Genomic DNA, 12,745 nt, shown 5'->3' on the forward strand with positions numbered 1-12,745 from the left:
GTATTTACAGGACAACAATTTTAGAAACATTTCTACCTAATGAATAGTTCCCTGCCCTGGGATTACTTGTAGATAGGGAATCGCATCTCCTCTAGGTAGTGATGAAGATGAAGAATCTTTCCATAATTTCTCTGAAAGTTAAAACAGTACCATATTAACATTAAAACAAAACTTTAAACAGTTATTTCAACATATTCTTTCCTGTTCTCTTTTACACTCTTTTCCTAAGAATCCTGTCAATATATAAGGAATAAAATTCTTCTAAAAATTGGAACTGAGGACCTGTTGATGTCTTGTCCCTTGGTAAGAATCCCAAGAAAAACCAATATGAGTTAATTGCAAACCTTACTTACCTACACTGCAATGCCGAATTGTTAGCCTAGGAATATTCTAAAAGCACAAAGGTGTGAATCAGTAAATTGGCACTGGGGGGAGGCAGTTCCATGCATTTAGTATAGTTTCAAAGCTCATGGGACTTTTATATGGGCATTTCTATCAGGACAAATATAAATGCATTGGAGTCCCTACCTAGTCGCTGGTAGTCATCATCTAGAAAACCTGGAAGAATGAACATTTGTTTCCTTTAAAGGTATTTCTGGACATAATAAATTTTAAAAAAAACTACACAAAGACAAAAATCAGGATTCTTTTTCATCCCTTGGATTAAATTTGTTTTGTTAGCATTCAAAACCAAATGTACAATAAGGAGAAATATTTTTAATTGTTTGTCTTCCCATTATGGTACACATACATACAAGGAGAATTTTTCTGTACAAATAAAATGCAATATTAGATCAGAAAAGTTTGGTTGGAGTCCACAGCTAACAAGTCTCATCACTATTCCCTTTCTCATCAGAGGACCAAACAGTGAGTCCCAGGTTTTAAGTTAAGCATATCAAGACTTTCTGAAAGCTATTTTAAAATATCCTTAATACTGTTATGCAAATCATATATACTAATGAATCTCACTATCTTTCTAGAAATATTTCCCTCCTTTCACATAAATACTTCTGCTCTCTGTAAAGAAACAGTTTCTCTAAGGTACAGCACTTACATGTGAGAGAAGTCGGGTTGAGCTTTAACCTGTCACATTCAGATGTCCCAGGATTAAGAGTATCTTCATCATAAATATACTGACGTAAAATGTTCCTTATAAAATCTGGGTTCATACGGTTTTCCATGAATCCCTCTGTTGATGGTGGTACAGAAAACACTAGCTGATAAATTACGGTGGAGCTTTCATTACTGAAAAACAAAGCCAAGGATAAAAAGTCTTCAAGTGTCAACAGCATCTTTTCTTTTTTTTGAAAGACTGACTTTTCGTATCAATGTTGGGATGGATTTTTATTAAAAAAACATTTCCCCAAGAAAGAAAACCGCCAAAGATGCCAGTTTCTGCCTCCCTTCTCAGAACAGCTCTTGAAACTGGGTACGTACTCGAAGCCAGCCAGAGACATGTTTTCAAAACCATGAGGGGCAAATGGACACATGTTCTGATGGGATGCAGTTTTCAGTACTGGTGCTTCACTAGAAGCTACTTATAAGAAGTGTTGCAATATCCTGTGCATAGTTTCACTAGAAACCTGTAGGAATGATTATTTTCGTGCTAGCAGTATCTGGGACCACACAGCTGTGCTCCTGACTCAGCTCTGGAGTGGATTACACAAACCAGTGAACTGGAGACCATCTGTGGAGATTTCATTTTTTGTGGTCTACCAAAACTGACTACAATTCAACAGCTGTCTTCTATACTTGCAGAATTCAAAACATTTTCAAAAAGTACTTGAATGGGGGAAAATAAAAGGAACGAAAGAGAGGGAGAGAGCAAGAGAGAGGCATCAAAGAGGCAGAGAGACTTATTATCTAATCAATATAGGTGTAGAACTACAGCTTTGTACTTGATGGTCTAAATCATAGTTAGTACCCACAAGGCTAAGGAGCTACAGTTCACTGTTGAACAAAGCTGGCATGCCCAAGGCTGGCAGGGCAAGGGAGCATATTCCTCAAGGGAGCAAAGTGCCTTTGCGACTGCCACTTGCCACATTGCAACGTGGCTATTCCTTTGTCATTGCTATCTCAAAAGGACTGTGACTTTGCAAAACTACTTCCCTTGATTTTGTCCCATCTTTCTGATTTCTTTTGTAAGAGTTCTTTTTCAGAAGTACTTGGGAAAGCTCTCTGTCTTCTCTTGCCTTCCTGCTATCTCTCCATGACAGGAGACATGTATATTCCTCTTGCCTTTATATCTTTTGGGAACAAAATTATTCTCTCCTCTCTATGAACCCTATTTTATATATTTAAGATTATTTAAACTACATCAATCTTAAGCGTTTCCAGCAATTAATTTTTCTTTTAATAAATATCCTTAAACATGTTTATTAAGGGCTGCAATTGGAACCAAAGATAACAGAGATGATATTACACAGCAACAATATGTTCCTGCCGTTATGTAATTTTAGCAGCATTTACCACTTACACCAGATGATCCTTTGACCAGTTTTCACTGCCTATACACATAATTTTCCCCAAACAACCCTATTTTTCAGAGATTTAAATAGTGTACATTAGCACATGTAAAGTCTCATCAGAAGCCTGTAATTTTCAGATAACTTTGGGGACAGAAATTGCTTACCTGAAAGAAATCACCTGAGCTGACCTAAAGTAACGTCCTAAAGCTGGAGATGAGCTGTATACCTCTGTTAGCTGACAGAGAGAGAAAAAAAATGTTTCTTCTATTCAATCTCTTTTTTGCCCTCACAAAGAAAAAAAAAAAAGCACAGCAAATCATTCTTACAAAGTGCTTTAAGGAGCATAAAAACAGGTGCTGAAGGTCAAATAACAGCAAATATCTGCCCTGGAAAAGGCAGAGAGTCATGTAAATTTGACAGACAAATTAATTGTACATTTGAGTGATTGCTATGTCACCTTAACACAATGGGGGCACTCAAGGTGAACTAAAAGCGTGTGCTCATGTTGCTATGTGCAACTAATGCTGTTAGGTTTGGGGTCTAATTAGTACCAAAAGGCCCTTCTAACTCTTACTTTGTGGGGGAGAGGGTCTCTGTCTTGAGACTGCCTTCCCACCATGTCCAAATGATAACTGCCATGTATGCTGAGCATATTTCAGCTGTAACTCAGAGCTGTGCTGGCTCAGCAGGAATCACAGCTATAAACTCAGACTGTAATCATGTACTCATAAGAGAATGCAGCACGTAGGATGTTTAGCCCATATTATGCTTAGATGATTTTCCCAGGCCTCTCCTAAATTATTCAATGATTCTATGAAAAAGGTGAAGACAATGTCTTTACAAATGGTCAAATTTATGGGAAGAAAGTCCATACTTTATTGTGCTTAAAAGCAGACAATTTTTTTTCTAGATTGTGACTTTAAAAAGTACAACACAATTTATTTGTGGACTTGCAAATGAATGAGTTGCTACACAGGGAAACAGAAACTTAAAAGGCAAAACACTGAAGCAGAATCAACTTTGCCAAGAATTACATAAACACTTACCCTCTTAGTAATGTCCTCGGAGGAGAAGTGTGGGAAACCACACATTAACTCCAGCGTTCCTGAAAAATTGTGAAAATTTCCATTGCTTAGTAATTCATCAGGATCCCAGTAGTCATCCTCGTCTGTGTAAACATCTAATAATTAAAAGGAGATAGAAAGGGGAGAAAAAAGTTTCAGATAGCTGAAGTATTGAGAAACAACCCTCTTGGCTTTCTCATAGATTTCTTAGGTAAGGACTGACTGGGAAAGACAGAAGGAAAGTGCAAGTCACCTGAAAAAAGTGACAGCACCTGGAAGTCAACCACCAACCTCCATTAGCAAAGTCATCTGCTCTGGGAGTCTGACAGGCAATGACTCCATGGGACCTAAGTCATCCATGGCACTTGTTCCAACATTACAAACACAATTTCTGTCCTCATATCCAAATCTCTGGTTGTGATATTTCCTCACTTAGCTACAAACTTGAATTGCCACCAGATCAGGATACCATTTGCTTGCTGCCTGCTAAGATAAAAGCATTCACAAGAACTACTGAACTACAATACCACCCTCTGCAGTCAGTATTCCAGTTCCTTCAGCAGTTTACTGAAGGACATTAAAGGATGTTATTGTTGCATTTGTGTTCTATTAGAGTGTACATATTGCATGTTTGTATTACTGTAGCCAAGAGCGAGATACTTACTAGAATAAAGAATTAGGCTGATGAGAATGACCAGGAAGATCACTAGAAATATTGTAAATATAACCATCCATAGTTTACACTTCCAGAAAACTACATTCCTGCATGATTTCCAGCCATCTCTCTCCTAGGTATAAAAGAGAAGGGCATATTGATTAATCAAATAAGGCAGGAGAAAAATATTGAAAAATGTCTTGGCTGTCACACAAAACCCCCACATAGATGGGAGAACCTCATTGGTAAGCAATGCCCTGCATCAGGGGTTCAAAGCCTTGACTACTGCTGCAGGAGAAAATGCAGACCTAGAGAAGGTAAAGGACATTCACTTGAGAGAGATCATTCCCCTTTGCACAGAAGTTCCAACTCCTGAATGGCCCATAAAGTTAAAGTACTGCAAAGGTGATTTCTTGGCTCCACATTTGGTTTTTTTTAACTACGTGAATTAAATTTGCACATTCCACAAGCTCTCCTTTTAATGTTTTTCATCTCTCCCAACTAAAAAAAGTGTCTCTGGAGGTACTTCCAAAATCATTCACCTCTGCAGCATTGATGATGTCAACCTGCATAGCTTCTGGATGCCAGCATCCAATGCAAAGGCAGTGCTCTTCAATAGATACTATTGCATTAAACCCTCTGTAAAATAATTGAGAATTTTATAGTTGACTTATTTTTTTTTCAGAAGATTGGAAACTTGAAGGCTATTGAGTGTATTTAACAGAGAGTTTAATGCAAATCTCACCTGCTCTATGAGGTCAAAAGAAAACTTCACTCAAAGCAATTGCGAAGGTATGTACATTCATATGGGAGAGAAAGGACAATACCTTGCCTGTTATTTAATTTTTATAAGACTGAAAACCACAACAGAAATTAGTCTTTTAATGAGTTAATTCAACAGGATAAGTATTAAAAAAAAAAAAAGGCGGGGGTGGGAAGGAGTAAGCTTAGGTGATGGATGGCAAAACAGATAACTTCATCTGTTTTGTTCCACAGCCAGAAGAATCAGAGGACTGAAGCAAGGCTTGAATTCATAAGCAAACCATGCTGTCTTTTTAATTACTCCTCTCTCTTCCTCTCCATCCACCATAATGGTAGTAATAAACTCCATGTGTTTTCTGTCATCAGTACCAGGTAAGGAAAAGCACGTGCTGTAAGTTGTCTGGGACACACACATGCAGATTGGCAGAAACCAGCTGCTGCTGGAGGCAATAATCCAGGTTTCCTTCCTTTACTTTTTGAACTTTCTAAGACCACAGAATAACAGGGAGGTTTTCACTGAATTTAACTGAATTGAGCAGCTGGCTAAAAGCTTCTATGTGGTGGCAGTGGAACAGGGAGAGAAAACTGACACACAGAGAAAACGCTTACAAGAGAGATTCCTTCAGGAACAGAGGCAGAAAAAGGAAAACACTCTCTGTAGACACCTCTGCACACAGAACTTTGCTCTGCTGGAGCATGAAAGGCAAACACTGAGTATGGTTTTGTTGACAGCACGCTTTCAGCTGTCATCTCATTTATTTTTTTTGTTATTCGATTTTTAAAATATTTTATAGAAACATATATATATATTTTATAGAGGTATGAATTTCAATTTAATACTTACATTAGCATATAGTTTTGTATTTTAAAAAATTTTAAAAGCCAGTAACTACTGCCTAGAGTGCAACTATGAAATCAGCCATAGCCCCATCAGTTGAGACAGGCAGCTGTCAAGTCCAAGTTTTGACTGAGCCACCATATAGTAAAATCAGGGCCCCTGACAAAGAGAAATTATTCGCATCTGCTTTCCGAAGCATTCCAAAACTTCGGAATGCTGAATACTTGCTTTATTAAAATTATATTATATTATATTATATTATATTATATTATATTATATTATATTATATTATATTTTAACTATATTACAAAGAATACTAAAGAATACTAAAGAATACTTACCACTAACTAACAACTCGTGACTGTCTGCAGACTGACAGTCCACACAGCTTGGACCCGATAAGCTAATTAACATATACAATCTCCGCCAGAATCCAGTTACCAAATTCCTTCAAGTAAACAACCTTCCCAACACATTCCACATGTGCAAAACACCAGGAGCAGCAAGCAGAGATAAAAATTGTTTTCCCTCTGTGCTTCTCCAGGAAAAAACCTGAGAGAGGGAATTATGTCTCCCTCTGTTCAGAGGGCATGTTAATACCACACCACCGCATGTTTAGGCTATCACAAAACACAACTCTTAATCATACATAGCAAACTGGCTTGATCCCAAGAAAACATTCAGTTTCACAACTAGTCCAACACCTTCCGAACTTTGTCAATAGGCCAGGGGGAAGCAACAACAGCCGAGAAATTCTCTCCCTGGTGGGCAGGACAGTTCTGATTAACCTGCCAACTGAGCAGAAAGCAGAGCATTGTAACTTCCAGTAATCTGTATAGGGCGGGAGGCCACTTGCTATAATCAGCATAAAGAGAGCTCAAATGAAAACTCAGCTTTGGAAAGGGAAAGGATAAGCCCAAGGGTAAGGTTCCTCGAGATAGTCCAGCAGACTTAGCTGATCCCTGGCTCTCCTCCCCCCTCTGCCGCTCCTCTTTGCACCTCTTGGAATGTGTCTAGCCCTGCAGCGAGCTGATTCAGCTTTCCAGACCACGGGAGAAGTAACTTGACCCCTCTGACACAAGAGAACAGAGGGGGTTTTTGCCTAGTCAGCGGATTAAATGAGCCCCAGAGGTGTGAGCAGCGGGGCTCCCCCAAGGCAGCAGTGAAGTCACAGGAGCGGGAAGGGACGGGCGGTGCCTCGGGCAGACAGCTCCCGGCAGTCAGCCGTGCCCACAGAAAAGCAGGCAACATCCTCCCACCACCACAAATACTCCTGCAGTATGTAGTGTAATTCACTACATACTACAGCAGTCACGTGTGAATATGTTATTCTTCTGCCAGAATTAGTCTGTTCTGTAGCTTTAAAATAGGGACTAGGAGCTACGTCCCTTAGGATTCATGTGCTGATCTTAGCTGAGGGTTTGGAGCATTCTGTTAATACAAATTCATAATGGTTAGCAACTGAAAATTACTCAGAGATAATCCAGCATGCTCTGTTCGAGGACATCTTATTTTTGTTTGGTAGCACTGTTTCCTGGTTGACTTCTACTGAAAGAAAGCCTGGCTTTAAAACTTATTTCAACTTTTCTGGTTTTGAGCCCAGTCCCACGGATAGCACATTAGAAGAGAAAGCAAAACTCAGAGAACCAATTACAGTTTCACTTCCTAAATTAATGCTTAAAATCCCACTCTCAGAACACTTCGTTGATAAGGAAAAATAATTACATTTAACATTTTTTTAGCCTCTCTCCCTCTACTTCAAACAGGAAATTAAATAACCTCTACAAAATGCTCCTTCAAGTATCATTTCTCTTGCTGTGTAGTATTTCCCCCACAGGAAGGATTAAATGACCAAATGAAATTCCTACCTTTCTCGTTTGAGCATTTAGAGACTTGTCATGATCAGTCTCACTTTCCTCCACATTATGTTCCCGTAATTCAATAATCTCTTGCTCCTGAGCAGAACTCTGCCTTTTCATTGCTTCTGTCTCAGAAGAGGGTCCTCTGCGAGAACCTCTGTCTCTGAAGTGAGCATGGAGCCAGCTCATTTCCTTCTTGTTTCAGCTGCAACTATGGTCAGTGGTAGCTCAGACACGAGGCTGGAAAGAAGGAAGAGTGGGGATAGTGTTCACAGGAGAGGTTTCAAAATACTGTTAAATTAGGGGAATTCCTTGGAAGAACAAATAAAGTCGGCTGCCCTAGCTGCAGAGAAAGGGAAGGCAGAGGAAGTATTGATTTGCATAGCTATGAGAGCTCTGACTCTCAGCTGTGCAATACTAGGTTTTCCAGTTTGCCTACCTGCCTGTACCAGCCCTTGACAAGCAAGTGACTAAACCTTCAGCAATGCTGGGACGATTTTGGAAGGAACCAGTGTTTTCTCTGCTGCTGTCAGCCAAAACAATAAAATGTTATTACTGTTATCCATGCAGCTAAACAGATGCGGTGCTGAACAGCACGAACAGAGTAAAAGTTCATAGAGCATATTGTTTGTTTAGGGTGGGACTCTGTCAACACTTGTGATTCTAGTCTCCCTTTATAGTCAATAAAGAAATGAACACTAACGACCTTTGTGCTATAAATTGTTCTTCCTCTAGCTATTATACTGCCTAAAATCATATCTAGTGTTAAAGAACCATTTATGTCCTTTAACATACTATCCAACCTAAACCTGAGAAGCTGCTTTCTGGTAAAAAAACCCAGAGGACATAGATAGAGAAGAGAAAGATGGGCTTCAATTTCATTCTGTGCTCTACAGGACATGCTTTTATGAAACAACTGTGGTGATTTGGTCTGCACTAGCTTCCCACATGCCCTCTCATGTGCACTAGGAGTCTCTCATAACAGCTTATTGTAGCCAGGGGCTGATTACGACCTCAGCCTCCTAAATATCCTTGATCCTACCTCATCTTATTTCTCCTGTTCACACGCCATCCCCATGTTTCTCCTTCCTTTCCACAGAGCATCTCTCTCCCCTCTGACTCAAAAGGCCTGGGCAGACAGCTGGTACCCACACCCTTCCTTACTCTTTTGTCCCAGCACAGGGAGTATCATGCATTGAGAACCAAACACAGCCTCTCTCCCCAATGCCCTTGCCACTCACAGCACCAATCCTTTTTCCTGCCAAAAGCTCAGGGTGTTCTCCCCTTGTCCCACCACTCCAATTTTCTCTTTGTGCAACTCACCTTGGTTCTGCTGCCTGAAGCACACCCAGGGTTTGCATTCCTGATGTCACGTCACACCCATCCAGGCAAAGGCACTCCATGAAAGTGAGCATGTCTTAGGTTTATTCCACAAGTAAAAAGAAATAAAAATTGCATACCCCACACATTTTGGTTCTGTGAATCTTTAAAGCTCAGGAGGACTGAAGGTGAAACTGAGCAGTCATCAAGATCATAACATGTATCTGGATCTACAAAATCTTACTTGGGACATCTGACACTAGAAAAGCCTTTATCTGGTTCTCAGTACTCCTGCTGGATATTGGGCTCAATTATTTAATTTCTGCTCACAGTAGACCTTCCTACTGGATTGTCTGAAATCAAAACTGCTCCTCTAAGACAAAGAGTTAATGATTATACAGATCTCAACATGCAAAGGCCAAAGTCCTTATTTTATTTTATGTATTTATGAAGAAAGTGCTTGAAGTCTTTCTTGCATCTGGGGGATCTAACTTCCACACTTTGTGCATTTCTTCCATGTGAAATTCTGACCCTTCAGCTTTGCAAAAACAGGGAAGTCCAAGGCACCAATGTAGTTCTGATTACACATGGGGTTTATAGTTTCAGAGGCACATCCAAACAAACAAAACATAGTCCCTTGCAGTTTTAGCACATGTTTATTAAAAAGGAAGATGTGAATAATTGAGTAGCCGCTAAAGAAACAGCCCTCCTAATATGCAGGCTTTGAATATAGCTTATGCTGTAAGTTTGACACAAGCTGGGGCAAGATGCCCAACAGGAGAAAGGAAGGAAAAGCAATAACAGTGTTAAAAAGAGCAGTCTCACTGCATGCAGATTACAGTGCTAGCCCTTTTCAACATTTACCCCACATGCTGCCAAGGTACGTCTGACACTAAACAAAGACCACATACTTATGTACTGCAGAGTGAGTGTGCTGTGTGGACTGGTGTTCAAACTGCCAGTTTCATCTTTTAAATATATATATTAAAGGTGAAAGCTAAGCACTTCCAAATGTTGAGCACACCTTAAAGACCATCTAAATGATCTTAAGGCCATCTAGACAATTCTTTTATTAAGCTAAGTACTGGTACTCTGAAGTCCCATAAACAACTTTGGAAACCTTAAATTGGCTAGATTTGGAGTGATAAGCTCATCAGGAGAATAAAATTTAAAAACTTAGATCTACTACCAGGGTTAAAGGAATGTTGCTATCATTTCTTATGTTACTTTCTTTGAGCCCAAGGATGCATCCAACCACATAAATCCATTCTCCTTCTATGTCCATTTCAATTTAGTGTGGCCTTGTGGGCACAGCCCAGAAAGATACACAAAAAAAAAATTTCCTGAGCCTGAAACTCTGCTTTCTGTGGACCAAGGACAGGACAAAAAACAATCCTAACCTACCAGGAGCATGCTAAAAATTCACAATGGATGCCAGAGCTGGAGAACTACACATGTAACATATTGCAAATATTAAACCTTACAGTTAGTTCAAATTCTGAAGAGAATTTAAGGCATTATAGTTTCTTTTTGTTCAATGAGTTACAACTCATTCATTCCTTCCTTTTATTTAGACATCATCCCAAAGAACCTAAACAATACTCTTCCGGTTACTTAATGAAAATTTCTTGCATCCTAGAATTTTTGAGCTATATATCTGGTATTTTTAGGAAAACACAGTAGAGACCCCAAAAGTTACAGCCCAGAAAGTAAAAATCATGCCGTTGCACATAACTGGAAACAATTAATCTCAGCTTTATACACAATACACTATTTATATTTTTGAGAACAATGAAATAATTATTTATGTTTAGAATCCTGTAACATACCTAAAGACTTGAATATATATGGCATGTGGCCATTTTTATCCAGATAAAATGTGGAAATAAATATAGATAACAAGGGACAAGGAAGGAGAGAAGGGTTATGAATGAGGTATGGCTGGATTTTTGTTACAGGTTATAATCCATTTTATTTTGTTTCTAAGGCAGTGCTGTTTCTGCAAATAGCCATAAGGAAGATGAATTCATAAGGAGCCCGGAGTTCCTCTGAGGCTGAACAGTTATTTCTAGATGAACCACAAATGACAGTTTCTTCATTTAAAAAATGTATTTTTTCACCAAGGAACAGTCAATGGCATTTTCATGTTGTATCATCAAATTGACTACAGCAGGAAGCTGCTTTCACACAGAGGTGATCTGCATTTTGTCCTTGGCTCACCAGTTTGTATTCCAACAGATCCAGTCATAAAGTCCTGTCACCTTGGTGTACACACCAGGACAATTGCGCCAAGCACACCCTTCACCCCAGCTCACGATGCCAGCAAGGTACCATCTATTGCCCTTCCCTGTCCAGCCCAAGGGACCTCCAGAATCTCCCCAAAATGAAGGAATCCAGCCATTAGTGCACACACAGAGAGCAGTGTAACAAAAATTAGGTTATTTAGGAACAGTAAATGTCTGCCCCTCTTTGTCTCAAATATTAATTAAAACTTACTTCTACATATAATGTACTCAGCCAGATGCCATATTTATTCAATTGTTTTAAATTATGGATGCAGCACACTTACCAATATAAAGCAATGGCGAGAAGCAGTTTATAAAATTACTCCTTGATAATGTCTCATTACAGGATTCATAGAATAACTCACCACAGCTCAAATAGGGAGAGAAGAAGACAGGGATGGAAATAGGGAATTCTACTACAACTTGAAATAGGGAATTCTACTGCAATTTGAAATCTACTATAAATTGTTCACAGGTTGAAGGCAGATCTCTTATACTGTGTGTTAAATAGGAACAGAAAGATACCACACACCCCAAATCAAAAAAGCCAACTAACCAAAACGAACCCAAACCTGACAAACAAACAAGGCATAATTGAGTATTATCAGTAGTTTTATAATCAAGACTGACTCTACAGGAGACTACTTTGTAGAGGCAGAAGAAGGAACAAAGGAATGTGCAAATAAGAACAGCCTTCTCAAATGGAAAATGCAGGTTTGCATAGCAGTATAGAAAAATAAAAAGTTCTATTCAATTCAGTTCCCAGGATCAAAGTGCATTTGGGGTCATCAATGTTTTTTTTTGCATTCCATTACTTTAACCTTCTCTGACCTAGTCTGTTGACAGAACTCTGGGCAACTACAGTGCAGCTCCTCTCTGCAGCTGTTCCTAATGCACACAGGGCTGTCAGCAGCCTCCAAATTCACCCCGGGGCTTGTTTGAGCCCACAGGTGGAACCAAAACATGTAAGAGGTCAGGAGAAAGCCACGTGCTGAGAAAAGAGTAATAACACTAAGCTTTCATCACCCAACCAACCAAAATTATCTATTATGACGGTACAAAATTATCTAAAGATAAGAAAAGAAGTCAGAGTTCTTCCTTTCTCTCAGGCTGCTGTCCTACTAGAAATGTTGCTAATCCAAGAGACTGATGTCAAAGTGACTTGAGAAAGGAGGCTCAGCCAATTACTCAACCAGTTCTGAAAGACCAAAGGGGTTGTATATCTCTAGGGAAAGGAAGGATCCTAAGCAGAAGAATCAAGATCAAAAACATTCTAGAGTGATAAGAAAACAGAATGAAAGGGTGATTTTTTTATTTCTTGTGTATCAGGTACTCTAAAGATGAAAGGTATTTGGAAGCTTCACATAACTTGTGCAACATATGCACAGCTTACATGTCCAGGAAGGAGTAAAACAGAACAAGGCCCACACAAGTCTGAAAGCATAGTAAAGCAGGTTTAGGGTGTTATGGGACTTTCCTGAGTTCCCAGTGTCA

General features: G+C 39.3%; 1 protein-coding gene and 1 pseudogene across 1 annotated transcript; both read right to left on the bottom strand.

Moving 5' to 3' along the window:
- Positions 1-349: 349 nt before the first annotated feature.
- C1H3orf52 (chromosome 1 C3orf52 homolog) lies at positions 350-8,152 on the bottom strand. The gene is made up of 6 exons (XM_064724606.1): positions 7,656-8,152; positions 4,197-4,320; positions 3,515-3,648; positions 2,633-2,703; positions 1,055-1,245; positions 350-558 (listed from the first exon to the last, which is right to left on the bottom strand). The coding sequence occupies exons 1-6, from the start codon at positions 7,833-7,835 to the stop codon at positions 479-481; spliced, it is 780 nt and encodes a 259-aa protein (XP_064580676.1). The 5' UTR covers positions 7,836-8,152; the 3' UTR covers positions 350-478.
- Positions 8,153-11,182: 3,030 nt separating this feature from the next.
- LOC135442171 (suppressor of tumorigenicity 14 protein-like) overlaps positions 11,183-12,745 on the bottom strand; it is a 29,623-nt pseudogene continuing 28,060 nt past the window's right edge.

The sequence above is a fragment of the Zonotrichia leucophrys genome, chromosome 1, assembly GCF_028769735.1.
Source record: "Zonotrichia leucophrys gambelii isolate GWCS_2022_RI chromosome 1, RI_Zleu_2.0, whole genome shotgun sequence".
Classification (NCBI taxonomy): Eukaryota; Metazoa; Chordata; class Aves; order Passeriformes; family Passerellidae; genus Zonotrichia; species Zonotrichia leucophrys.